A 27,040-nucleotide genomic window follows, 5' to 3' on the forward strand; every position below is an offset into this window, starting at 1 on the left:
CCCACACTCCTTCCCCAGAGGGCACACGAGACTGTCAAAGGAGCCCGGCTGCCCTGCGGGGCGTCTCCCAGGACAGCACCTCTGCCCAGGGGCCTCAGCCAGGACTGGACTCCTGCTGCAGTTGAAGGCATCTCACCTGACGTGCATGTCCACAGCCAAAGTGTCACTCGGCTTTGGGTGGGGAAGTGAGTAGCCCTTGCTCTGCAAGGCCATGTAGCCCTCTGGGCCCCACACAGGGGCTGGGTCCATGGTGGTCACTTTTCTTTCCTGGAGCGAGGGCACACAGTTCTGCTCCTCGGAGCGACAGCCAGTCCCACTCAGAGAATCTTGTGGCATCATAGGTTTCATCAGTCCTGAAGAAAGCAAAGAACTCATCTACGTTATCGCATTCAGAAAGCCCTGCTCCAGGCCCAGGGCAAACAAAGAGCCCAACCGTCACATGCACACAGCACACGCACCGCATCAGCATGGGCTCTTTGTCTTTCCCGACCCAAGAAGCTTCGAAGGCACACTTGTTCAAAGACCCGGAGTCCACTCTTGGTTCCCAGATGAGGAACCTCTGTGTTGAATGTCACATAACACTTGCCAACAAAAGCTGGACATTTCCTGTTAGAGTCCGTCAATGCTGGCCAGAAGGCTGGCCAGGGCTGGTCAATCAGCAAGGAGAATTTCTGTGCAGGGAGATGTGCTCAACAGACCCCAGGGAGACACACTACCTCCCAGAGAGCTTCGAAGAAACAATGAGGTAGCATTTATTTGACTCGAGATCCTTACAAGATTTAGAAACAGACTTCGGGACTTTCTCCCCTTGTATTTCTACCCCTAAGACTGGTAGCAACACTCCGCACCTTTGTGTGGAACTGAGGAGATGGTAAAACAAGGCCCAAAACAAGGTTGTTCTTTTTTGTTTGTTTGTAAAGATTTATTTATTTATTTTGAAAGGCAGAGTTAGACAGGCAGAAGGAGAAAGAGAGAGATGTTTTCCATCTGCTGATTCACTTCCCCAGATGGCCGCCAACGGCCGGAACTGGACCAATCCGAAGCCAGGAGCCTCTTCTGGGTCTCCCACATGGGTGCAGGGGCCCAAGGATTTGGGCCATCTTCCACTGCTTTCCCAGGCCATAGCAGAGAGCTGGATTGGAAGTGGAGCAGCCAGGACTAGAACTGGCAGCCTTATGGGATGCCAGCACTGCAGGTGGTGGTGGCTTTACCCACTACATCAAAACACCAGCCCTGGCTGTTCTTTCTTTGAGCTGGGATAATGGTTTTGCACCAGGCCAGGGGACTGAAGCTTTCCTTTAGCACGGAACTTTTTGTTCAAATGCTACTGATGCACACTCAAATACAAAGTCAATCTGATTGAAGTGGTGGTGGACAGCCCTCCTGGAACCCTGAAGTTACTCACCATTGTTAAGCATTTATTACAAGCTATATACCTCTCCTCGTTTCTGGTAGTATGACTGACCTTGAAAAGCCCTCCTACCACAGAAATGCTGCACAGAAGTATCAGACTCTGTTTGTTTATTTGAACGTGGGAGAGACACAGAGGTCTTCCATCCGCTGGCAGACTTCCCAGATGGCTGCAGCGGCCAGGCTGCAGCCAGGAGTCAGGAGCTTCACCTGGGTCTCCCAGATGAAGACAGAACAATCTGCCACTTGCGGAATGAAACAGTGATCTTTCTCTCTCCTTCTCTTTGTAACTTCCTTTCAAATAAATAAGTAAATCTTTAATTTTAAAGATTTACTTATTTTAAATTTAATTTTAAAGATTTACTTATTTATTTGAAAGTCAGAGTACACAGAGAGAGGAGAGGCAGAGAGAGAGAGGTCTTCCACCCGCTGGTTCACTCCCCAATTGGCCACAACGGCCGGAGCTGCACCGATCCAATGCCAGGAGCCAGGAGCTTCTTCCGGGTCTCCCACGTAGGTGCAGGGGCCCAAGGACTTGGGCCATCTTCTACTGCTTTCCCAGGATTGGAAGAGGAGCAGCCAGGACTAGAACTAGTACCCATATGGGATGTCAGCGCTTCAGGCCAGGGCGTTAACCCACTGTGCCACAGCGCCGACCCCTCAAATAAATCAACCTTAATAACAAAAACAAAAAGACCTCCTAAGTAGGGTCAGCATCATTGATGCAGTGGGTTAACTTTGGCATCCTATGTGAGTGCATGTTCGAGTCCTGGCTGCTCCACTTCCAATCCCGCCCCCTACTAATGTGCCTGGGAAAGCAGTGGAAGATGGTCAAATTAGCTAGGCCCCTGCCAAATCACATGGGAGACCCACACAGGAGTTCCTGGCTACTGGCTTCAGCCTGATCCACCACGGGCCATTGGAGCCATTTGAGGACTGAGCTAACGGATGGAAGACCTCTTTGTCTATCTCAGTCTCTCCCTCTGTCACTCTGCCTTTTAAAAAACAGGGCACGGTAAGGGCCACACTCTTAAAAGGGGTATCACAAAAATGTGTTTTTTGTTATTGTTAAAAGATTTATTTATTTATTTCAACGTCAGAGTTACAGGGGCAGGGAGGGATCTTCCATCACTGGTTTATTCCCCAGATGACTGCAATGGCCAGGGCTGGGCCAGGGCAAAGTCAGGAGCCAGGAGTTTCTTTTATCTCTCCTATGTGGGTAGCAGGGTCCCAGGCACTTGGGCCATCTTCCATTGCTTTTCCCAGGCCATCAGCAGGGAGCTGCATCAGAAGTGGAGCAGCTGGGACATGAACTGGCACCCAAATGGGATGCCGGCATTGCAGGCAGCAGCTTTACCTACTATGCCACAACACTGGCCCCCAAATCTGCGCCCTTTGTTACAGGGTATTGATTAGGAAGTTTTTCCATAGTGGCTTGGAGGAGAGCACAGTTCAGATTCCTACCTTCCAGAATGGCCCAGGAACAAAAGGTGGTTCTAGGCTGTCAATAAAGAGGCAGGGGTTGTAGTGCAGCAGGTTAGGTTGCCACTTGGGATGCCACTCAATTTCTGACCCAGCTCCATGGCAATGCATGTGGGAAGGCAGAAGAGGATGGCCCAAGGACCCAAGTCCTTGCCGCCCATGTGGGAGACTGAGAGGGAGTTCTTGGAGTTGGCCTGGCCTAGCTCTAGCTGTTGTGATCATTTGGAGGAGTGAACCAGCGGATGGGAGATCAACTTTTTAAAGACTTATTTATTTGAAAGGCAGAGTGACACAAAAAGAAAACACATCAAACTCCCAGGGAATACATAAGCCCTCAAATCATATCATAATGGATCCTCACAGAAAAAACTACTGAGAACGTGCAACCTAACATGAGCAGACAATTGTGGGGAGTGATTCCCTGAGAACTTTGTGAGACCCTCCCCAGCAAGGAGAGATAACAGAGCAATCCGTTCACTGCTGGACGGTTATGCTCACTGTGACTAGAAGCCTAAATAAAAAACGTAAGAGAAACACAAGAAAACACAGTGGAGGAACAAATGCTGGTAATTAAATACAAAGTCACTAAAATTAAATCTCATAGACAATAAAATGATTAGAGTAGGTGTTTGGTGTGGCAGTTGTGAAGCCACTTTGATGCCTGAATCTCATATCGGAGTGCCTGGGTTTCAATCCTGGCTCTGTTCTCAATTCCAGCTTTCTACTAATGTGTGCCCTGGGGGGGCTGCAAGTCTGTCCCTGCTAGATACTCAGGAGACCCGGATGGAGTTCCCAGCCCTGGCTTTGGCCTGGCTGAATTCTAGCTGTCATTGCTACAGAATGAGGGCTCTCTCTGACTACCTGTTTGTCTTTCAAATAAATAAATGTTTTAAAAATTAGAAATAGAGGCCGGCGCCGTGGCTTAACAGGCTAATCCTCCACCTTGCGGCGCCGGCACACCGGGTTCTAGTCCCAGTCGGGGCGCCGGATTCTATCCCGGTTGCCCCTCTTCCAGGCCAGCTCTCTGCTATGGCCCGGGAGGGCAGTGGAGGATGGCCCAAGTCCTTGGGCCCTGCACCCGCATGGGAGACCAGGAGAAGCACCTGGCTCCTGGCTTCGGATCAGCGAGATGCGCCGGCCGCAGCGGCCATTGGAGGGTGAACCAACGGCAAAAAGGAAGACCTTTCTCTCTGTCTCTCTCACTATCCACTCTGCCTGTGTGTGTGTGTGTGTGTGGGGGGGAATTAGAAATAGATTAGACAGTGTTGGAGAGAGAACAGAACTGGGAATTAGTTCTCAGGCAACTTCATCAAGTAGAATACATGCCTGCTTCTGTCCTACAACAGCAAAACTGAACGACAGACAGATCAAGGCCAAATATATATGATCTGACCATTTAAATCCCAGCCTTTAGCAGACAGACCGTATACTTGGCCACAAAGTAACTATGTTAGAAATTAATCCATAAATATAAGCTTATAAACCAGAAATTAATGACCGAAGACATGAGAAAAAGAACAGAATAATTTCAAAGGAAATAGAGAATAAAGGGGCAAAAAGCAGAAATTAATGAAATAAAATGCAAGTTAAGACAAAAAAAAAAAGAAACACAAATAAATACTTTTTAAAAGGCATTGGAAACCTTGGGAAAGGCTAGTCAATGGGGAAAAATCATCAAAAAGAAGGCATGAGAAATGAACAGAGGGGCTGGCATTTGGCCAGCATCCCACATGGGCGCCTGTTCAAGCGCCAGCGGCTCCACTTCAGGAGGATGACCCAAGCACCCGGGCCCCTGCCATCCACGTGGGACACCCACATGACGCTCCTGGCTCCTGGCTGTAACCTGGCCCAGGCCAGGCCATTGCAGCCACCTGAGGAGTGAACCAGTGAATGGAAGATTCCTCTCTCTAACTCGGACTTTTAAATGAAAGACCAGACTGGACTCCAGGTGGGTACACCCTTAACCACTACCTACACTATCTCAGATGCTGCAGGTGTGGCCCAGAGCCCACGAGGCTCACCTGAAGGATGTAAGGCTGAGGGGTAGAAGTCCACAGGGGTCCGAGTGGGTGTGATCCGTGGGTCCATGTAGGAAGGCACCATCATCCACCTGGGATCAAAGCCCAGCATGTGGGGGTGGTGCGGGTAGAAGGTGCGCTGCGGGTGGGCAGGCGCGGGATACACAGGCTGCCAGTGCTGCATCTTGTACAGCTGCTCCTGGTCAGGAGAAAACAGAGCTGGTTAGACAAGGACAGTGGGGGCAGAGCCACTTCCCATATGCATGCAGCTCTAGCTTCTAGCAGGAACACAGCACCCAAGTGCTCCAAGGGGAGACCCCACGCGATCGGGCTGGGCTCCCTCCCGAGGCTACAGAAGGGCACACCATTACCACCCGAGTACCCAAGCAGACCTGTGCTACATGAGCAGGCAAGCTCTCTCCTGGGACTGTCGGCATGCCGGCCGCCTCTCCTACTCCACGGCCACCACCTCGACGAGGGCAATCGTTTTCACACACCCACGCCCAGGCGCTGGCCCAGACTCAGAAGTCCTTGCTCTCTACCCAGCAGCCTGGATCCTGGGCGGCCACACGTGATCCACAACAGCCTGGAACCTGGGCGGCCACACGTGATCCACAACAGCCACACATGACCCACAGGGTCCTGCCACAGCCTGCCCGAGCTGCCACTCTGGTTTCAGCTCCCATAACTGCCCTTAGCTCACGACAGCCCTGCCTGCCCACATCAGGCTGGGGAGACCATACCCTCTGTGATGCCCTTCTTCCCTCTATCCCTAAACCAAGGTTTCCAGCTTTTAAAAAATGTTCCTCTGCCAGCCTTCATAAACCCCTCACGAGGCCACCTCTGGAGCTACTGAGTGCTGAGCCAGGCCGCCAGCCCAGGAGGGCTTCCACTGTGACAGCAGAGAGGCGCCTGGCAGCCTGAAGCTCCCCCTGGGCTGGATTCTTCACTGACAGTCACAGCACCTTCTAGGAGTTCCTCAGTCAGACGACTGGAGCTACTCTCCGGTCTCCCAGGCCACACAGGAGGCTGCTGGCCTCGACCCAACAGCACCTCCTAGCTAGGCTCCAGGCCCTGGGAACTCACCCAGAGGAGCCACCATGGCGTTTGTTGACTTCCTCCCATGCCTAAGGAAGGGTTCGCTCATCACTGCCTCCCCCACCCCTACAGAGTTCCCCGGAGCAGCTGTCACTACCGCACCTGGTACGGCAACGTCAAAGATCTCCCCAGTCCACAACCCTCCTCCGAGCCAGCGAGTTACTGCCTAGTACTCACTCACAGTACAGCGCTGCAGAAGGAGGGCAGCCCCTCAACACTCCCTAGAGCCTGGGGGAGGGGAGGGGGGAAGGTTTGGAGGAAATTACACAAGACAGTCGGGAAAGGCTTAAAACCTTCCCTGTTTCTCCAGGACACACACACTGCAGAACATCTTCAATTCCTGATAGTAACAACCTAGCACACTGCTAGCTGCAAAGAAAGCCAGGCGCATGGCTCCTGCTACTCCAAGGTGAGCAAACGTCACTGAGGGCCGCCAGCTGGGCGGGATCTGCAGCCTGTCACCCCTTCTGCAGGGCACAAACGCACGTCCTTTTTAGTTCGCAAAACACCAACGATGGTGAGGCAGAGGAACCAACTTACATGTGGCACTGCACAAAGCCCTCATCATCACAAAGGGCAGTCCGCAGCTGCAGCGGACACGCCTGACGCTCCATGCCCATGTACGGCTAGTTCCGTCACCAGCATGAGCCGCTAACACAAAGCCTGCACATGTATGTCCGAACCCAAAGCTGACATGCCTCTTTCTCATGGCTCCTCTTAATCCTGCTATGAACGAACAACTACTGTTCCAGCTAAACTAACAGAGCTAGGGCATACACCACTATCTTCCTGGGTAGACCAACACACCGAAGAGCTCTGTTTGTTCCCAGGGTCTCTGGTACTTGCAGAAATAAATAACGTTCGGGGCTGATCTTCCAAAGGAACCACATTTTGAGGAACAACTCCAGACTTCCCTTCTGGTGACTTTCAGGTTTTGTTTTTTTTTTTTAATTTTTGACAGGCAGAGTGGACAGTGAGAGAGACAGAGAGAAAGGTCTTCCTTTGCCGTTGGTTCACCCTCCAATGGCCGCCGCGGCCAGCGCACCGTGCGGTTCCGAAGCCAGGAGCCAGGTGCTTCTCCTGGTCTCCCATGTGGGTGCAGGGCCCAAGCACTTGGGCCATCCTCCACTGCACTCCCTGGCCACAGCAGAGAGCTGGCCTGGAAGAGGGGCAACCGGGATAGAATCCGGCGCTCCAACCGGGACTAGAACCCAGTGTGCCGGCGCCGCTAGGCGGAGGATTAGCCTGTTGAGCCACGGCGCCAGCCCTCAGAGGTTTTGTTTTTTAATGTTTGCTTTCATCTACTTGAAAGGCAGAATAAGAGACACAGAGAGAGAGACAAGAGTGATGTTCCATCCACAGGTTCACTCCCAGGTGCCTGCAACACAGAGGTGGCAGGGACCCAGGAATCTGAGCTGCCTCCCAGGAAGCACTGGCAGGAAGCTGGATGAGACGCAGAGTAGCCAGGATTTGAACCGTCACAAGATGCTGACGTCCAAAGCAGCAGTTTAACCGGCTATGCCACAACAGCTGCCCCTGGTTTCGTCTTTGAATTGGAGAGAGAACATGTGCTCAGGAGCTAGGTCCATCTCTGACAACAGTCTAAGTGTCTCGGCCGCCTACCTGCTGTGTCTGCTGCTGCTGGCGCTGGAACCGGGGAGGAAGGGTCTTCTGGTACTTGCTGAACTCCGGTGCAGGGGACCCAGCCTCCCTGGCCTCCTCTTCGCTGCTGCTGCTGCTGCTGCTGCTGCTGCTCTGAGCCACCGCTGGGGAGGCTGTGGGTGCCTCCTCTGAGAATGTGGGGGGCGCTTCCTGCACAGGGAATTCTGGGGAGCCTAGAGAACAAGCAAGCAAAGGAACGTGCTGTAGGGAGCTCCTATGCTCAGTCCAGCCAATGCTGAGCAGCAGGTGGCATGTGTTCTCAATGTCAGACTGGTGCGTCCACTGAACCCAGCGCTGTGCACAGTGTGACCCAGGCACCAGTTCACTGGTTTCCCATCAAACTCTGAAAAGAGGCATCACCCACTGTCACTGTAGAGATGAGAAAAGTAAGGGTTGAGCTCAGGTCAGTCAGTGGCAGAGCTGGGAAGAAGTTTTATCTAAAGGGACTCTGGTGAACCACAGAGTAGTCCTGAACTCACTGACAGGCCATCTATCCATTACTCCACACACAAACGCGACAGCTCCAGGATCACGTGACCTGGGCCCACTTAGTCTCTGCTTGCCTGAATCGCAGCCATGCCTGCCCCACAGTCTTTGTGGAAATCTCCTTTACCTAGCACTGCTCAGTGTCTCTCACAGCCATCTGCTGTGTCCGTTTCAGAACCACACACTCTAACAGGCAGAAAGGCTTCATGCCACGTCAGAGGTCGTGCTGGCATTTGTATCTCCGCTTAGCAATTGTCATAACAGCATAGTGGTGATGATAAAATCAGCACGCTGCTATCTGCCTGCCAGAAACTGCAACGTACTTCATGTATGTTGTTGGAAAATAGAAGCAAATGATTAATTTATTTTAGTGCAAAAGATTTCTTAAGTCCATGCAGTTTTTCACATATGCATTTCCATAAATATTTTGAAGATCCTCATACACACAGATTTCAAAAACTTTTGCACCAAAATACTTTTCATTCCATCTTCCACAGACTTTTGGCAGACACCTGCTATTCATCCCACTTCACCGACAAAAAAACAGGCTCCAGAGAGATAAGACCCACAGCATAGCCAGCCAGGAAGCTGGAGCAGGGTCACAGCTCAGGCCCCGGACCAAGGTCTGAACCCTTAGTGACCGATGGCTCCAAATGTCATCTGCTTGTGAGCCACAGGAAGCCATGCAGGAGCAAACAGTGACCACAGTGCAGGGACCCCAGACGGCGACAGGAGGGCCCTACTCACCTTTGCGGCCGGCAGGGCCGTTCTCCTGTGGGGACGCCTTCTCAGCGCCTGGAGATCGGGGGACTTCCTTCTCCACCTGCTTCTGGGCCTGCTTACACTTCTGGTCCAGCTGTTTGAGTTTGGCCGCGCAGGCAGCCAGCCGCTCTTCCCGGGCACGGCGCTCCTCTTCCTCCCGGCGCTTTCGGGCTCGTTCCACAGCCTCAGACATCTCTGACTGGATGAACTTCTGCCGTGGGGGTGGCTTGTCCTCTTTGTCCTCAGCAGACTGTTGCCGGAACATACTGCCCATTGAGGACTTCTGCCAAGGGAACCAAGTCTCTGATGAATGGGTGGATCACAAATCCAGGAGCCAGGGCCACTCCCTCTGGGATCCACTCTTCTGCCCAAAACCCTCCAGAGCCTCCACGAGACAGCACAATCAGGCGACAGGCAGACTTTTTTTTTTTTTTTAAAGATATTTTTATTTATTTGAAAGGCAGAGTTAGAGAGAGAAGAGGAAAAAGAGAAAGAGATCTTCCATCCACTGTTCACTCCCCAAACAGCTGCCAACAGCCAGGGCTGGGTCAGGCTGAAGCCAGAAGCTTTTTCCAGGTCTCCCATATGAGTGCAACAGCCCAAACATCTGTGCCATTGTCAGTTGTTTTCTCAGGCCATAAGCAGGAGTTGGATCGGAAGAGGAGCAGCCGGGACTTGAACCGGTGCCCATATGGGATGCCAGCATCGCAGGCAGAGGCTAAGCCTGCTATGCCACAGCACCAGCCTCTGAACTGGGTTTTAGTCCTGATCTGTCCTCACTATACCTGGAAAGAGGTTTGGCAAATACCGATTTTCTACACTGCATCTGTAAAATGCAGCTAACAAAGGAAGACCTTGGGACTATGAAGATGAAAAGAAATCATACGTGCGAAGCTCTCGGCGCTGTGACTGACAAGCAGGAACAGTAAGTGGACGCCCCTCACCACTATCTGACACAGGAGATCAGGGCACTGGGGTGGGCAATGAAGCCACGGTCTGCAGCGCTGGCATCCTATATGGACTCTGGTTGGAGTCCTGACTACTCCACTTCCAATCCACATCCCTGCTAGTGCGCCTGGAAAAGAGAGCCCAAGTGCTTGGGCCCCTACACCCACGTGAGAGATCCAGAAGAAGCTCCTGGTTTCAGCTTTGGTCCGGCCCAGCCCTGGCTGTTGCAGCCATTTGGAAAATGAAATCAACAGATGGAAGATCTCTGTCTCTGTCTCTCCCTCTCTCTTTTAACTCTGCTTTTCAAATAAATAGATCTTAAAAAAGAAAAAGAGAGAGAGAGAGAGAGTATCAGGGCCCCAATGGGTAACAAAACAAACCATCTCACTCCTCCTTCCATGACAATACATAAACCCTTGGGAATAAAGAATCCCAGGAAAATGAAATCCACGGTAAGACACACAAGTGCAGCTTCAGAGCAAACGTACAGAAACGCTAAGGAGCAGGCATTATGGGACACTGGGTCAAGCCACCGCTTAGGGCACTCATCGGATGCCCCACTTATCGAATGGAGTCCCTGGGATGGAACCCAACTCTGGTTCCGGTACAGCTTCCTGTAAATCAACGTGGCAGGCAGATTACGGCCCAAACACTTGGGAAACCTGCCACTTCCTGGCTCCTGAGTGTGGCCTGGCCTAGCCCTAGGTGTCACAGGCATCTGGGGAGTCAAACAACAATAGAATATCTATCTGTCTCACCACCTTTCAAATCAAAAAACTATTTTTGAAAAAAGATTTATTTATTTATTTGAAAGGCAAAGCTACACAGAGAGAAGCAGAAATAGAGAGAGGTCTTCCATCTGCTGGTTCACCCCCCAGATGGCTGCAATGACGGGAGGTGGGCCCGTCTGAAGCCAGGCGCTTCCTCTGGGGCTCCCACGTGGGTGCAGAGGCCCAGGCACTTGGGCCACCTTTTGCTGCTTCCTCAGGCACATTAGCAGGGAGCTGGATGGGACTGGAGCAGCCAGGACTCGAACAGATGCCCACATGGGATACTGGCCCCCTAAATAAAACCTTAAAATCTCTATTTTGGGGACCGGCATCACAGTGCAGCACGTAAAGCCACTGCCTACATCCCAAATGGGTACCTGTTCAATTCCCCAGCTACCGCACTTCCAATCCAGCTCCCTGTTAATGGCCCTGGTGCTTGGGACCCTGTACCCCCACAGGAGACTTGGACAAAGCTCCTGGCTACGGGTTTCAGCCTGGCTCAACCCTGGCCATTATGGCCCCAGGGGAGCAAACCAGTAGATGGAAGAGCTGTCTCTCCCTCTATCCCTGTAACTCTTTCAAATAAATAAATAAATCTTAAAATAGCTAAAAATAAATAAATAAATAAAAAAAACCAAAAAACCAAAAAACCCCAATCTACCTTTCGGGCATCTTGAGCTTCTCTGAGAGTGTTGCTGTGAACCCTTGACAACACCCAGATGGACCAGTGTACCTGATCCCCAGACACTGAAATGCCAATGAGGTCTGAGGATCGAAGAAACACAAGGGGGGCCAGTGCTGTGGCGCAGCGGGCAAGGCGCTGCCCACAGTGCAGGCATCCCCTACGAGTGCCATTTCAGCAAAAGATCACCCAAGTGCCATCTTTCAAAAGGGAAATCTGGATGGAGGTCCAGGCTCCTGGCTTTGGCCTGGCCCAGCCACAGCACTGTGGCCATGTGGACTGAACCCATGGATGGAAGATCTCATCTGAGTAGCAGACTGTAAGCCACTGATACAGTAAATGAATAACTGAACACTGACGAACAGTGGCATACCCAATGTCTCAACGTTTTTCCCCACTCAATTCTCATCCATTACAAATGGGCACATTATGTAACTCGGCAGCCCCCACATTAGCCAAGAGATCAAAGCACGCACTGTCCGAGGCGGACAGCAGCGTTCCAGACGTGGGGGATACAGCAAGGAGGGGCAGCTACCACCTGAGAGATTCCCGCCAATGATCAAACCGAGGACCTAATGAGGAAGCACTGACAAACCCAGTTTGGGGCCACTCCCCTTGCTGTAACCTTCAGAAGCATTCAAGTCATGAGCTCTAAGGCAAGGCTGAGGAAGTGGACAAGGAGCCCGGGCAGCCACGGGGACGTGTGAGGGGCGTCGGAAGAGGACAAGGAGCCCGGGCAGCCACGGGGACGTGTGAGGGGCGTCGGAAGAGGACAAGGAGCCCGGGCAGCCACGGGGACGTGTGAGGGGCGTCGGAAGAGGACAAGGAGCCCGGGCAGCCACGGGGACGTGTGAGGGGCATCCACGGGACGACCTGCAGAAGCCAGCTAGCGTCTGAGCAGAAACGCCACTTCCTGGTTTGGCTGTGATTGCCCAGAGGACTGCCATTGTCTGGGCAGGAAACAGACACCAAAGTGCCCTGCAGTAAGAGCACTGGGTCTTTTTAACTGGCTCAGAAAGACAGTCTCTGCATTACACTTCCAACATTTGTGTAACTATATGGTCAATGCCAGATTTTTTTTAAATCAGTAATTAAAAGAACAAAACACCCACCCAGGACTTTCCAAACTCAGCCATGAACGTACTGAATGCATGGGACAGTCAAGCAGGGACTGTCTGGGAATTCTGGTCCACAGGAGTCTGAAGGGGGCGTGTGCCATCTCAGCGCATCAGCCACGCACAGAGCCCTCCGGGCCCACAGTACCTGGTAGTCGGGGCCTGTGGCCCAGCCGTGGAGCTTTCTGGAAGGTGGCTGTGGTTCTGGCAGCTTTCGGACGACTCGGGACGCGAGCGCTGCTTCGCCCCAGTCCTTCCCTTCTTCTTGGGTGCGCCTGGCATCAGCACTGTCCGCAGAGCTCACTGACAACTGCCGCTGTCTCCTAGGGTCCCAGCTGTTCCTAGGATGCACCACATTCAGCGTCAACTCTCCCCACTCACTCGCAGCAAGTATGGCCTCACCGGGAATTGCCGAGTCGGCTGTCCATATACCAGATACCTTCACGTGTGAACCTCAAAATCCATCACCAGCACTCATCAAATCACTCTTCCACACCAATCTCCGGGTGGCACGCATCACAGTCGTCATTCCACTGACCGCTGAACAGTCCTCACTACCCCATCTTTAAGAGCTGGTAACTGAATCTCAGAGGCGAGGGGGAGCCAATCTCACGGGGAGGAGCTAACACTGGAGCTGGGACACCCAGACGAACGCCCTTCTTATACTATAGCTGCTCTGTGCTTTGGATAAACGAAGTGCTTAACTAACACTCTGCCAGACCCAGATGTGCCCAGTCAACGAGTGTAAGAGCAGAGACGGGCGGGGACAGGGAGGGCTCCTGTGTGGCCTGCGCACATCCATGTACATGCACACGTGCAGAGGGAGAGTTCAAGACAGAAAGTGACTTCCACCTGGACTCTGAGAAATGGAGACCACTCAAGTCTCTGACCCATGAGAGAACGCCTGTGTTCGTGAAAGACACCTACGGTGTAGTACGCAGGATGGGCCAGAGAGCAGGGTGAAAAAGGAGACAAACCGGATAAGCTCCGGCGGTCCAGAAGAGGCACAGAGACAATGACCAAGCAGGGATGGGATCAGAGGGTCGCGGTGAGGAGAGGGGCCGAGTGCATAGGAGGAAATGAAGAGCACAGCAGAGGCGGCTGGGAGCTGCCGGTGTGAGTCTGCACGGTGAATGGCTACAACCCGTTCAGAGAACACTGAAAAACGAGCAAGATTCCCGTGGACGCAGTCTGGGTCTCTGAAATTTAGCTGTCTGCTCAGAGCCCGCGGCAAAGCTGGGCCTAAAACCCACACCTCGGCAGGCACTGGCATAGCAGTTTGGGATGCTGCACACTGCACCAGGGGACCTGGTCTGAGTTCCAGCCACCTTCCTGCTAACGTACACCCTGTGAAGCTGCAAGTGATGCCCCAGTGCTTGGGTTCCTGCCACTCCAGGGGGACATTCCGATGGAATGCTGGCTTCTGGGCTTTAGGCTGACCCAGTCCTGGCTTTTGTGGGCATTTGGGGGTTTTGAATCAGCAGAGAAAAGATCTTTCTCTTTCACAGTGTACTAGTGCTCAAACATGTTGATAATACTTGATCTTTGCCTTGAATTTAAATTCTCAATCAGGTCTCCTGCCAAGCTTACTGTGCCGGAAACCACCATAGAAATATGCCCCAAGTGCATTCAAAGCGTTGGTTGAGATCAAACAGCTTGGAGATAATTACAGAATCCTCTAACTCACTTTTCTGTATCCTCAGAGAAAGCGTGTCAGGTGCTGACCACAACAGCTCCTGGGCTTCAGGAGCTCTGACGTGAAGGATGGAATAGAAAAGACAAAGCCTTACAGACCTGTGTGAACACTCAGTGACGAGAAAACAGAAAGAAAAGCATGTGCAGTACAGTGAGGCCTGAGACTAAACCACACACACCACGAGGCACAAAGCAAACACAGCAAGCAGAGCACAAAGGAAGCTGGCAGTCCCGCACAGGAAACCAAGGGGAGCATGCACACTGCTGGTCCTCAAAGGACGCGGATTACAGCAACCCTACGAATGCTTTTTAAAATGTGAGCCAACACAACAACATTATGGTAAAAACTAGAGGGAGCAGAATCCAATGTGATATTTTCCAAAGGGCACTGAGTAAATCTTGTCCAATGAAATGATCCAAAAAAGAGAAGCTAAACGTGGTTAAAGAAGTCTGAGAAACCTGGCAGAGGCCCTGCTGCCTGCTCCTCACCTCCTGGCAGAGGCCCTGCTGCCTGCTCCTCACCTCCCTAATACACTGCAACACCTTCAGGGTGCTGAGAAACCCCAAGGCAAAGAAAGAAGCTGAAGCCAGGGTGGCTTTCCAAACTTCCTTGGCCACAAAAGCCTGTGGCCTGACATCCACAAACGGGCCAGGCGAGCAGTGGCCTGGGTGACACCTGTGGGGATGGCACAGTGGTAGAGAAGCTACCGGACACAAAGCACGGCTCCACTTCCCCAACAGCCGGCCTCAGCGGCTCTCACCTCCCTATCTGCAAGACAGAAGTAGTGGCTGCCCCTGCGAGGCTGCCATGGGACTCGGGGACGCTCTGGGAGACCAGCACCAGGAAATGTGCCTGTGCCTGTGCTGCTGCCTTCAGTGACCGGGGACGGTGCCGGCAGGAGAGGGAGTCTTACCATTTTGGCCTGCCATCCTTCGCAACCTCCTCCTCCTCTTCATCATCGCTGAACTTCAGTTTCTCAGAGTAGTCCACTTCTTCATGAAGGCCTGCGACAGCAGGAGGATCCAGGAACAAGGAGAAAAAAACGAGAACGTCAATGGTGTGCAGGGCACCCTGAGAGAGCACCCGGCTTCAGCAGGAGCCACGCCACATCCACTGAGGAGCAGGTCACACCCAGCCACATCCGCCCCACAGGCCCTGCAGCTGACAGTGAAGGCGGCAGTTACACTAACCCTCCTGTGATACTCGATTTCCCTCTGACATGTACGTCAAGGCACAGGAGAGTGAGCAAAGCAGGCACGGGGAACTGACAAGAGGCCACCCTCACAATAAGGAAACCAACAGGGAGACCGTGAGCTCAGGTTCTGCCCTGAGCATTCCCCAATGCCGAGTGGCACAGGCGGCAGAAAGCATCCATACTGCTCAGCAGGCAAACAAAACGTGACAGATCCACACCACGCGGTGTCATGTAGCCACAACAGAGTGAATGTGGACACAGGCTGCTATACGAGGCACCGGAAGAGCATCATATTCAGAGCACGCAGCCAAACATGGACTCGTATGTATTCATATACTGCGTGATTCCATTCATAATAAATGCCCAGAATATGCAAATACACATACAGAAAATAGTCATCAGAGGGCTGGGAAGAAAGAGAACTGGGGGGGCCGGCGCTGTGGCACAGTAGGTTAATCCTCTGCCTGTGGCGTCAGCATCCCATATGGGCGCCGGTTCTAGTCCCAGCTGCTCTTCTTCCAATCCAGCTCTCTGCTGTGGCCTGGGAAGGCAGTGGAGGATGGCCCAAGTCCTTGGGCCCCTGCACCAGCATGGGAGACTGGGAAGTAGCTCCTGGCTCCTGGCTTTGGATCGGCTCAGCTCTGGCCATTGCGGCCATTTGCAGAGTGAACCAACAGAAGGAAGACCTTTCTCTCTGTCTGTCTCTCTCTCACTGTCTATAACTCTAGCTCTAGCTCTCAAATAAGTAAATTAAATCTTTAAAAAAAAAAAAAAAAAAAAAAGAGAACTGGCAGTGTCTGCTACCAGATACTGGCTCTTTTTTGGATAATGGGAATGTTCTGGAATTGAAAAGTGTTGGTGGCTGTACACTCTTGTGAATATACTGAAAATCGGTGAACTTGAAAAGGCTGAATTTCATGTTATATGTAAATGTTACATGAAATCTCCTTTAAAAAAAATATTAACCAAGATATAAGTCAGGGACCAGCGCTCTGAGGCAGCGGGTTAAAGCCCTGGCCTGAAGCGCCAGCATCCCATATGGGCGCCTGTTCAAGTCCTGGCTGCTCCTCTTCTGATGCAGCTCTCTGCCATGGCCTGGGAAAGCAGTGGAAGGTAGCCCAAGTCCCTGGACCCCTGCACCCATGTAGGAGACCCGGAAGAAGCTCCTGGCTTCAGGTCAGCATAGCTCCGGCCATTGTGGCCATCTGGGGAGTGAACCAGCGGATGAAGACCTCTCTTTCTGTGTCTACCTCCCTCTGTAACTCTTTCAAATAAATAAAACAAATCTTTAAAAAAAAAAAAAAAAGATGTAAGTCAATTGCAAGGTGGAGTTAGAACAGATGAAAAAGCACGTTGTAACCATATGCTGCCTGCTAAGAAGTCCTTTGGAATACTAACACAAATGAGTTGACAGGAAAATTAACAGAAAAACAAACCGTGAAAACAATTAACAAAGTCAGAGACATTGTATTAATACAGGACAAAATACGTATTTTTTTTTTAATTTGAGAAGCAGAGAGACAAAGGGAGAGACAAAATGACAAAGAACCAGACACACCCTGTCCCTACAGCTCCCAACCACTTGCTGGCTCCCCCAAACGCCACAGTCACCAGTGCTGAGCCTGAAGCCAGGGGCTCACTCACATCTCCCACCATCTGCTGCCTGACAGCCAGCTCATGGGCAGAAAGCTGGAGTGGAGAGCACAGCACAGCCAGGACTAAAACCCCAAGTACTAAAGCACGGAACACACACATCCCAAGCGACATCCACTGCTAGGCCAAATGTGCACCACACTTAAAAATTCTTCGGGTGGGCGGGGCAGGGCTGTGGCACAGCAGGTTAACGCCCTGGCCTGAAGCGCCAGCATTCTATATGGGCGCCGGTTCCAGTCCCGGCTGCTCCTCTTCCGATCCAGCTCTCTGCTATAGCCTGGGAAAGCAGCAGCAGATGGCTCAAGTCCTTGGGCCCCTGGCACCTGTATGGGAGACCTGGAAGAAGCTCCTGGCTCCTGACTTCAGAGAGGCTCAGCTACAGCCATTGTGGCCAATTGGGGAGCGAACCAGCGGATGGAAGATCTCTCTCTCGCTCTCTCTGCCTCTCCTCTCTCTGTGTAAGCCTGCCTTTCAAATAAATAAATAAATCTTTAAAACACCACCACCACCACAGTGTTAAAAAAAAAAAAAATGAATGCACAGGGCTGGCACTGTGGCGTAGCAGGTAAAGGTGCTGCCTGTGATGCCGGCATCCCATATGGGCAGAGGTTCAAGTCTGGCTGGTCCAGTTCCGATCCAGCTCCCTGTTGCTATGTCTGGGAAAGCAGTGGAGGATGGCCCAGGTCCTGGCTTCAGACTGGCCCAGCTGCGGCCATGGCGGCCATCTGGGGAGTGAACCAGCAGGTGGATGATCTGTCTCTCCCTCTCTATAACTGTGCCTTTCAAATAAGTAAATAAAATCGTCTTAAAAAATGAATATGCAAGGAATCCGATGGGAAAACATCTTTGTGAAACCTTAAAGTTACAAAGGACGGGGCCGCCGCATGGGCCCTGGTTCAAGTCCTGGCTGCTCCACTTCAGATCCAGCTCTCTGCTAATGCACCTGGGAAAGCAGCGGAAGATGGCCCAAGTGCTTGGGCCTCTGCATCCACATGGGAGACCTGGAGAAGCTCCCAGCTCCCAACTGGTCCAGCTCTAGTCATTGCAGCCATTTGGGGAGTGAACCAGATGATGGAAGCTCGCTCGCTCTCTCTCTCTCTTCCCCACTCTCACTCTCACTCTCTGTAACTCTGCCTTTCAAATAAATAAATCTTTAAAACAAATTTTAAAGGAATTGCTTCCTAGAGACTGGAAAAGAAACAGAGTGGACAAGGGAACACCACACCAGTCACTAGGAAAATGCAGCCCGAGAGCAGACCGGACACCACCAGACCCACCAGAACAGCTACGGTTAAACAAGCGGGAAACTCGGAGGAGGCCGAGCACCAGATCCGCACACGCTGCTGGCGAGGTCAGACAGGACAGCCATCCATGCAGACAGAACAGTTCTGAGTGTAATCACAGACCTCCCCTTGGACCCAAGTATTGTATTCCCAGATATCTACCCAAGAGAAACGAAAGTGTTACTCATAATGGATTTTTGAATGCATGAGCAAACTGTAGGAATTTGGCACAAGGGAATTAATCTTAGCAGCTAAGCAATCACCAACATACACAGACACAACACCACTGACGAATACCAAACGCATTGACAAGTGTGGCAGTTTGGTGCAGTCCAAAGTTGAGACGTGCTTGGGATGCCCACATTCCACATAGGAGTGCGTGGACCGGAGACCAGCACCCATTTCCCAGCTAGTTTCCTGCTAATGTGCACCCCAGGAAAACAGCCTGAAGTACTTGGGACCCTGTAACCACATAGGAGATCCAGAGGAAAGGTCTCGGTATCAGTCCCTCTGCCTTTCAAATCACAACAACAAAGAAAACGTTTTCAAAAATTCTAAATGTGGAAATTGCATGGTGTCAATTCACTTGAAGCTCTGTGGCAAAAGTAATCAGGAGAGGCAGACGCCTGGACAGAGTGGAGGAAGAAGACCAATGGCAAGAGACTGAGGGGACTCTGGTGTGGCAAGGGAAACATTGCTCTTTGATGTGGGTGTTGTTACACAAAGAGTATCCACTTGTCAAAATTATACAAATAAGATGGGTGCTTGGGACTGTCACTGTGGCACAGTGGGTTAAGTTGTCACCTGCAACACTGACATTCCTTTCAAGCACTGGTTCAAGTGCTGGCTGCTCCACTTCCCATCCAGCTCCCTGCTAATAATGCATGTGGGAAAGTAGCAGCACAGGCGCCAGTACTTGGGCCCTTGCCACCCAGGCGGGAGACCCGGAGGAAGCTCTAGGCTCCTGGCCCAGCCCTGGCTGTTGTAGCCACTTGGGGAGTGATGCAGCAGAACCATCTCTCTCTGGCTCTTCCCCTCTCTGTAACTCTGTGTGTCAAAGAAAATAAATTTATTAAAAGATTTATTTATTTATTTGAAAGAGTTCCAGAGAGAGTGAGGGACAGAAATAAAGTGAAAACTTCCACCTCAGGCTCACACCCCAGGAGCTTCACCCAGGTCTCCCACTTGAGTGGCAGAGCCCCAAGTATTTGAGCATCTTCTGCTACTTTCCCAGGCCATTACCAGGGGACTTTATAGGAAGTGGAGTAGCTGGGACCTGAACCGGTGCCCATATGGGATGCTGGCGCTGCAGGCAGAGGCTTAACCTTCAATGTCACAGTGCCAGCCCCATAAAAAAGTGTGCCTTTCAATGGATTTGGAATTTATCTGAAAACTAAAATTACTGCATAAAAAAAATAAGCAGGTAGGGGGACAGACAGAGAGCTGGAACAGATGAAGTAAGGATGCCAAAGTCTGCCACTGCTCTAAGACCAAAGCAAGGCACAGCTCACGTCGAAGGCCCCACCAGGCTGAATGCACACGAGGATCTATCGTCGTCACGCCTGCTGTGCCTCGTGAAAACACAGCGTCATGCCCTGGCAGGCAGGCTTCTGCGCTGCCCTCCAGCGATGCCCACCTGCCCAGCCGTCGTCAGCGTCAGTGTCCAAGTCATCAAGGCCCTTCAGGTTCTCAGCGTTGATGATGGTGGGCCGAGGCGCCCGCTCTACCAGCTGCCTAAGGGGACGGATCGGGCGAGTCATCCCCAGTCTGTTTTCTTTTCTGAAGAGAAAGAGAAGTGGTGATGATGGACTCATGCTCAGAGAAGCAAAATCAAACACTTTTCCAAAAGTCAGTTCTACAGCACAATGGTTCTTATTTGACATACCATTTCTATCATTTCCTCTGAAAAGAGATATAGAGAACAATCACATCTCAGAGAGAAGTTCCACGGCATCCTGTTAGCCTGGCTCACTGCTAATGCCTAGGTTAGCAGCAACAAGCATATGCCAAAAGCCCTACTCTGCCAGGAATGTGGAAACATAATCCAATCTCTCACCCACCCCCAAATCCCAGCCCCCAACACGCTCTGGGTGTCTGGATGGCTTCTGAGTCCCCTGTGGTCCCCAAAAGACGAAGCCTTTTCATGCATCAGCCCATCATCCTGACCGGCATCACCACCAGGAGTCAGCCCTCCACAGGCCACGGTGACACAATAACCTTACCCATCTTGGTCATTCATCTGGAACTGTCTAAAAGGAACACGGGGTTCCAGGCGGAGCTGAGGAAGGGGGAAAGAGCCTCGTTCCACTGTACCCTGGTTCTCGGATGACTGTGGCGAACACATCTGAAACATAACACCAATGAACAGGATTTCCTGGTACTGGCCCAGACTCCAAGTTCCGTCTAAATCAGAGTTTGTCTCAGAAAGTGGAAAACGGGAAAAAGAAACAGGAAAGTCTTGGGGTTTCCTGATGAACCCTACCACCAAATCCCCCAATTTCTTTCCTTCTATCAGGATGTCAATTTGGGGCTTACGTCAGGGACTACCTGCCTCTCGTTTTCCTAAAGAACCAAGGCTAAAGTAACATCCACATCACCAGGGGAAGAAGCCAGAGACTCTTTAGATTTGAAAGGGGGTGTGGGGGGGGGGGGGGAGAAAATGCAAAACTACTGGAAACCTCCAAAGTAGGGCTATCAGGGCCCAGAGTGAACTTGGGAGGGAGAGCCCACGGTGGACATTCAACCACTGGAACTAGGTTCTGCCTGCAGTGAACAATCCAACCTCATGGGAAAAGATGCACACTCTGAAGACTTACAAAAGCAGGAAGCATGTCATGGTATGTAGGTGGGTGGTATACATTTCCCATGAACTGTGAAGCCCCTTTGCGGACAGGCTGAGCCGGGCGGAGAGAGGGGTCCTTAGAATCGCTGGTACATGCCGAGGAGGGGGCTCCGTCTCCCGCACTCGAGTTCCTGCTGCCCAGCTCAGTTGGGGAGGCGCCCAGAGACGTGGCAGAAATTATGTTTCGCCCACCGCCCTCCCTCCAGCTTGTCACATCTGGAAATCGAAAGGGGCAACAGGGGAGAGGAAAGAGGAGGGGAGGGAGGGGTCACATGAGGTTCTGAAGGTAAAAGGACCCCCCTCATTCACCAAAACACAAAAAACAGAAACAAAACTAAGAAAAATAAAAAACAGGAAAAAAATAAAAGTCAAGGACTGTCCAGTCTGTTAGGGAAGGCGGGGGACACCTTGCCGATGAGATGACCTTGCTGGGGAAACCTGACTGCAGAAGCAGTGTGAAACAAGATCTGCTCAGAAAGGAGGCGAGGGGAATTCAGACACGGCTCTGCCTTCACAGAAATCACAGCTCCCGGATCTCCTCCCCCAGATAAGCGAGACAGAGCCAGAGAAAGCAGCCTCGGGCCATCCCGTCCACACACACTGACCAGCACGGCCTCACAGCGAGTGAGCTCTCCCAGCAAGCTGCTCTCACCCCTGCGGGGTGGGGGCTAAAGCCGAGGACAACTTGACTGCCTTGGCAGGACGATCCTCCCCCGCCGAGTGTGGGTTTGACAGAAATCATCACACCCCTCCTTCCTTCTCTGCAGGGGACACTTGCAGACCCCAGTGGCTATCTGAATCCCCGGAGAGTGCCCACCTCTCTATGCCATGTCTGTTCCTATGTGCACACACCTCTGATACAGTTTAATTTCCAAGTTAGGCACAGTGAAAGACTGTTAATCAAACAAAATGACCATAGCAGCATACCACAAAAACCACGTGAACGTGGCCTCTCCCATGAAGCTCCCGACCGCGTAGTATGACTTCTAGATGCCACTGGCCATGAGGAATGGACAACATGGCAAGAAAAACTACAGCTGAGGCGAGACCACTGTGCAGGCCAGTGAAACTCAGAGAAGCCCAAGGACCTCTTCTGCAGCCAGACTTGGTTAACAACTGAAACACACGGGGTCCCTGAGCTATGCGGCCAGGCAGGGATATGGAGCCCTAACACTGGTCTGCCCCCCAGCTCTCCAACCACAGCAGCACAGGACCTGGGGCAGCCCAAGGCCACCCCTCTGCAGCCTGTGTCCTCATCTTCTCAAATGACGACCCCAAAAGAGATCCTGGAAGTTTCTTCTCGCTTAAGTTTTTATAGTCCTACAAGGCAAGTCACCTTAGTTAATTCCAGAAAAATGCAATTCTGTCCTAGAGACAATGTGACTATCTGAAGCAAACAGCCCTGTGCAGGCCTTGGGAAAGGCACAGGAGAACATTTAACTGACCAGTTCTGACTGAGCGGCTGCATCTTCAACAGTAAAGGCCCTGGGGATTAATCAGGACAAGCAAACAAAACCTCTTTGCAGTTCAAGACCCTGCAGATCAAGCACCCTGAAAACAGGATCCGCTTCTGGATCCCTGGTGAGAACAGGCGGAAAACCTCTCTCTTGAGCACCACCTTAACCGGGAACCACCAAGGTTCTGAGGAAAACACATCAGCAGTTCAGCATGCTACACAATCCTGCCCCTCCTTGGCCAGACACCAACGAGGGGACAGCAGAGGCCAGTGTTGGGCTGGCAAGAGAACTATCCCCAGGGGAACATGATAAAAATATCGATCCTAATTTGGCTGTGTGAGGGGATGGGCAGAAAACCTGACTTTTAAACAAATGCCCCATGCGCTCCAACTCAGCCAAGGCAACACTGGCTCCGAAGACAAGCTCCCGAACCATCCGTCCAGTCCATCGCTCTTCATCTTCCTTGCCTCAACCACCCAGCAGAGCTAAAGTAGCAACTGGACAACAGATGGGAAGGGGACAGGCCTGCTCCAACCAAGGGGCAGGCAAGGCAGACGTGAGCCCCAGGCAGCCGAGGGCGCATGTCCAACTGATGCATGGATCAGGCACAGGGCCAAGAGCCAGGCTTCCCAGCTGGCAGCTTGGAGACGCCGGCAGTGTCGGCACCTTGAAGGGAGAGGACAGACAGAAGGGGCAGCTGCCAGTCCAGCAGGCGCCAGAGAAGAGGCCGGGGTCACTTACTCTGAGGGCGGAGGCTTGGTCCTGGCCCATACGACAGATCTAAGACGCCCTTTTCTCTGCCAGCCTTGTCCTGCCCTCCAGCTGCTTTCAGCGTCGGAAATTCCTCGGGAGAGAAGGATAATAGTCGGCTTGAGCCCCTTAAACCTGTCAAGAGAACCAGAGATGAGGAGCAAGTGAGAGCGGCCCCAGAGCTGTTGGCTTTCCCAGCTCTGCACGTCGGAGGCCAGGCTGCCTGGGGCAGCTCTAGGTGACCAGCAGGGGCTAGCAGGTTACAAATGGTGGGATGCCACAGCTGCTCCAGCTCAGCTCCTCTCTCAGTGCTGGACGTATCAGAGGACTCCCCCACTGCCCTGGGTGGCGCCCAGCAGTCTTCACTCTGGCAGCTGCTCTCATACAGGGGTGAGGGTTGCACGAGCCCTCACCCTAGATTTGCAGGAAGGAGCACGCCCTCATTCGTCGTCCTGCCTCTGCCCGCTCCAGTTTGTCATTTCCCACAAAGTTCCGACACCCTAGAAGGCCCAACGTCTCACTCTCCTAACACTGGGAATGGCTTCTTCCTTGGTTGTTCATTCATTCTCAGTATTACAAACTTCACACAAGAAAAGCCTTTACTTCTCCTGTTCCTTCACGTACAGCACTGGCGCCGCAGGCTCTGGGACTCTGGATGCTCCATGTCGAGGCCGAGTGGGGGCCTTCCTTTCATCTGGAGCACACAGCCACGTCTGCCGTTGCAGCCCCAGGACAGCAGCGGCATTGCATCAGGTCGCCCCGCTACGGCACCCCGTTTCTAGCACAGTTCAGCCCAAACTGTCCCCAGGCAGTAACTCAGCACCACTGCCTCACCGACCGCGCCAGGGAGCCAGGGCTGCGACTGCCAGACACACCCGGCCACAATTCCCTGCCGCCCGCTCAACGGGAACGACCAGGGTCACATCATGGTCACCAACAGTTAACCCCAAAGAGGACCTCCACCCTGTCACAGAGGAACTACTGCTTTGGGAAGGGGACTCTGATTCAGTCACTTCATTATGGTAAAAGGTCATTAGCGAAGTGACATTAACAACTGGGAAAAGACTGTCAGTGTATTCTGTCCCTTGTTCAGCCTCAACAGTCACGAAGGTGTTACTGTGAGCATGAATTAAGTTCACCCTCCACCAGTTAAAAGGACAAAGGGCAGAACTCAAAACCTCACACCAGAACACCAGTGTCCCAAAGGTTCCACTGCTTTCTAATGCACACCCAGCAGCTGTGCTCTGCTGGGAAAACTGAGGCAGCAAAAGCAGGTCACGGGGGGGAGGGGGGGGCTCCAGGAGCCGCAGCAGAGCCCCCAGCCCTGGCCTCGGCCCCGCCACACACTCACATCCTCCTAGGTATGTTTCAGGGCAGGTGATTCAGGTTAACCACTCCAAAAGATCACCTTCTATGTGGGGACAGTCTATCAATTCAGGAAATTCCTTCTGAATCCTGAATCTCATAAACACTTGTGGGCAGTGTCCCCAGATCTCCTCGCCCTGACATCGGCCAGCACAAGACAGGAGACTGCTGGAAGCCGAGTCCTCACTCCGGCTGCACCTGGGCCCTGCCAAGCTGTTCTTGGGCCTCCTGGGTGCCGCTGGCCTCACACACTTACTGAGGATTTGGGGCTCCACAGCTACTTTCCAAATCAGTTTACTTCTGACAGACAATACAGTCACATGGTCAAAAGGAAAATGCCAGGGTCAGCACGGGTGCAGCGGGTTAGGTTGCTGCTTGTAATGCCAGCATGCCACAAAAGGGGCAGAGCACTGGCTTGAGTCCCTGCTGCTCCACTTCCGATCCAGCTCCCTGCTAATCTGTCTATGAAAGCAAGAGGAGGTGGCCCAAGTACTTGGGACTCTGCCACTCACATGGGAGACCTAACTACCGGCATCAGCCTCGTCCAGCCCCAGCTGCTGCAGACACTTGGGGAGTGAACCAGCAAAGATCTCTCTCTCCTTCAAATAAAAAAAAATTTTAACAGAGTGAAGTGCCATGGAAAGTTATAAAAGGCATAGATTCCTCTCTCTTATCCACCACAAGTTTTCTGATTCCTTCTAGAGATTCACAGCACTTAGTATGTTTTTCCTTATCCCTATTTCTTTCACAAACGGTAACCCACTATGCAGATCATCCTGCGTGTTCTCACTTACATACTGGAGATCCTGTCACCTCAGTAGAGAACTTTTCTTCTCTTCATACCTGAATTGTGATCCATTAAAGCACCATAATCTTTTGCTGTCACCGTGTTGTGGTGAGTCATCTCACACACAGCCAAGTGTAACTTACAGGCCCTTTCCTCCTGCTGAGGCTCTGGGGTATTTTGGGAGGCAGCACCAAACTGTCTTCCACAGGGTGATGTCAATTCACAACAGGGGCCAGCGCTCTGGCACAGGGGGTTAAAGCCTCAGCCTGCAGCACTGGCAGCCCATATGGGTGCCAGTTCAAGTCCTGGCTACTCCTCTTCTGATCCAGCTCTCTTGCTATGGCCTGGGAAACCAGTAGAGAATGGCCTAATTTCTTGGGCCCCTCTACATGGGAGGCCCTTAGGAGGCTCCTGGCTCCTGGCTTCAGATCAGATCAACTATGGCCATTGCAGTCATTTGGGGAGTGAACCAACAGAATGGAAGATCTCTCTCTCTGCCTCTACCTCTCTCTCTAATTCTTTTAAATAAATAAAATAAATCTTTTTTAAAAAAAGTTCTAAATAAAAATTCCTTTTTTTTTTTTTTACAAAAGATTTATTTAATTTATTTGAAAGTCAGAACTACACAGAGAGAGAAGAAGAGGCAGAGAAAGAGAGAGAGAGAGGTCTTCCATCCACTGGTTCACTCCTCAGATGGCCGTAACAGCCAGAACCGTGCCTATCCGAAGCCAGGAGCCACTTCCAGGCCTCCTGTGCAGGTGCAGGGATCCAAGGACTTGGGCCATCCTCTACTGCCTTCCCAGACCATTAGCAGAGAGCTGGATAGGAAATGGAGCAGCCAGGACCCAAACCAGCACCCATATGGGATGCTGGCACTGCAGTCAACGGCCCCACCCACTACGCCACAGCGCTGACCCCATAAATAAAAATTCTTAATTGTATTCACTTAAAAAAAAAAACTGTTCCCTAGTAGAAAGTCAAAGGCCCACACTACCATCTCGGGAACCCTCTTTACAAGGCACTCTGAGAGTCCCTGAGGGACCTGCATGCGCATCACAACCCCTCCCTTGCTCTACAGATCCTTACAACATGGAGCAGGTTACCCTGAGCTGTCTGCTCAAAAGCATCTGAACATGACGTTGGGAGGCCGGCGCAGTGGCACAGCGGATAAAAACTGCTGCCCGCAGCACCGGCATCCCGTAGGGGCGCCAGTTAGAGTCCTGGCTGCTCCTCTTCTGGTCCAGCTCTCTGCTGTGGCCTGGGAAAGCAGTGGAAGATGGTCCAAGTGCTTGGGCCTCTGTACCCATGTGGGAGACCCGGAAGAAGTTCCTGGCTCCTGGCTTTGGATCCTGGCAGCTCCAGCCGTTGTGGCCATTTGGGGAGTGAACCAGCAGATGGAAGACCTCAACCCTGCCTTTCAAATGAATAAGTAAATCTTTAAAAAAAAAAAAAAAAATGACGCTGGGGTGATGAAATCCACCTGGCCCATGGACTGATTTGTCTGTATCTCCCACCTGGAGACAGAGGCATGAGCCTTCGGTCACAGCGATTGCCACTGAAAATGGCACTTTCTGCTAGG

At 52.1% G+C, this 27,040-nt stretch overlaps 1 protein-coding gene across 10 annotated transcripts in view; it reads right to left on the reverse strand.

The window, feature by feature from the left end:
- PRRC2B (proline rich coiled-coil 2B) overlaps window positions 1–27,040 on the reverse strand; it is an 83,064-nt gene that overhangs the window by 21,104 nt on the left and 34,920 nt on the right. For 9 of the 10 annotated variants that reach the window (XM_062207357.1, XM_062207353.1, XM_062207352.1 and 6 more), the window contains exons 6-15: window positions 23,301–23,444; window positions 21,077–21,318; window positions 20,483–20,604; window positions 19,897–20,039; window positions 15,043–15,133; window positions 12,582–12,774; window positions 8,904–9,201; window positions 7,632–7,843; window positions 4,914–5,109; window positions 137–353 (exon numbers count right to left, since the gene is read on the reverse strand). In XM_062207357.1, coding sequence (XP_062063341.1) covers window positions 137–353; window positions 4,914–5,109; window positions 7,632–7,843; window positions 8,904–9,201; window positions 12,582–12,774; window positions 15,043–15,133; window positions 19,897–20,039; window positions 20,483–20,604; window positions 21,077–21,318; window positions 23,301–23,444 — 1,858 coding nt within the window. Of the gene's footprint in view, window positions 1–136; window positions 354–4,913; window positions 5,110–7,631; window positions 7,844–8,903; window positions 9,202–12,581; window positions 12,775–15,042; window positions 15,134–19,896; window positions 20,040–20,482; window positions 20,605–21,076; window positions 21,319–23,300; window positions 23,445–27,040 lie in introns of those variants that run through there. The other variant, XM_062207358.1, reaches the window with a different exon arrangement.

This window comes from Lepus europaeus, chromosome 12, assembly GCF_033115175.1.
Source record: "Lepus europaeus isolate LE1 chromosome 12, mLepTim1.pri, whole genome shotgun sequence".
Lineage (NCBI taxonomy): Eukaryota > Metazoa > Chordata > Mammalia > Lagomorpha > Leporidae > Lepus > Lepus europaeus.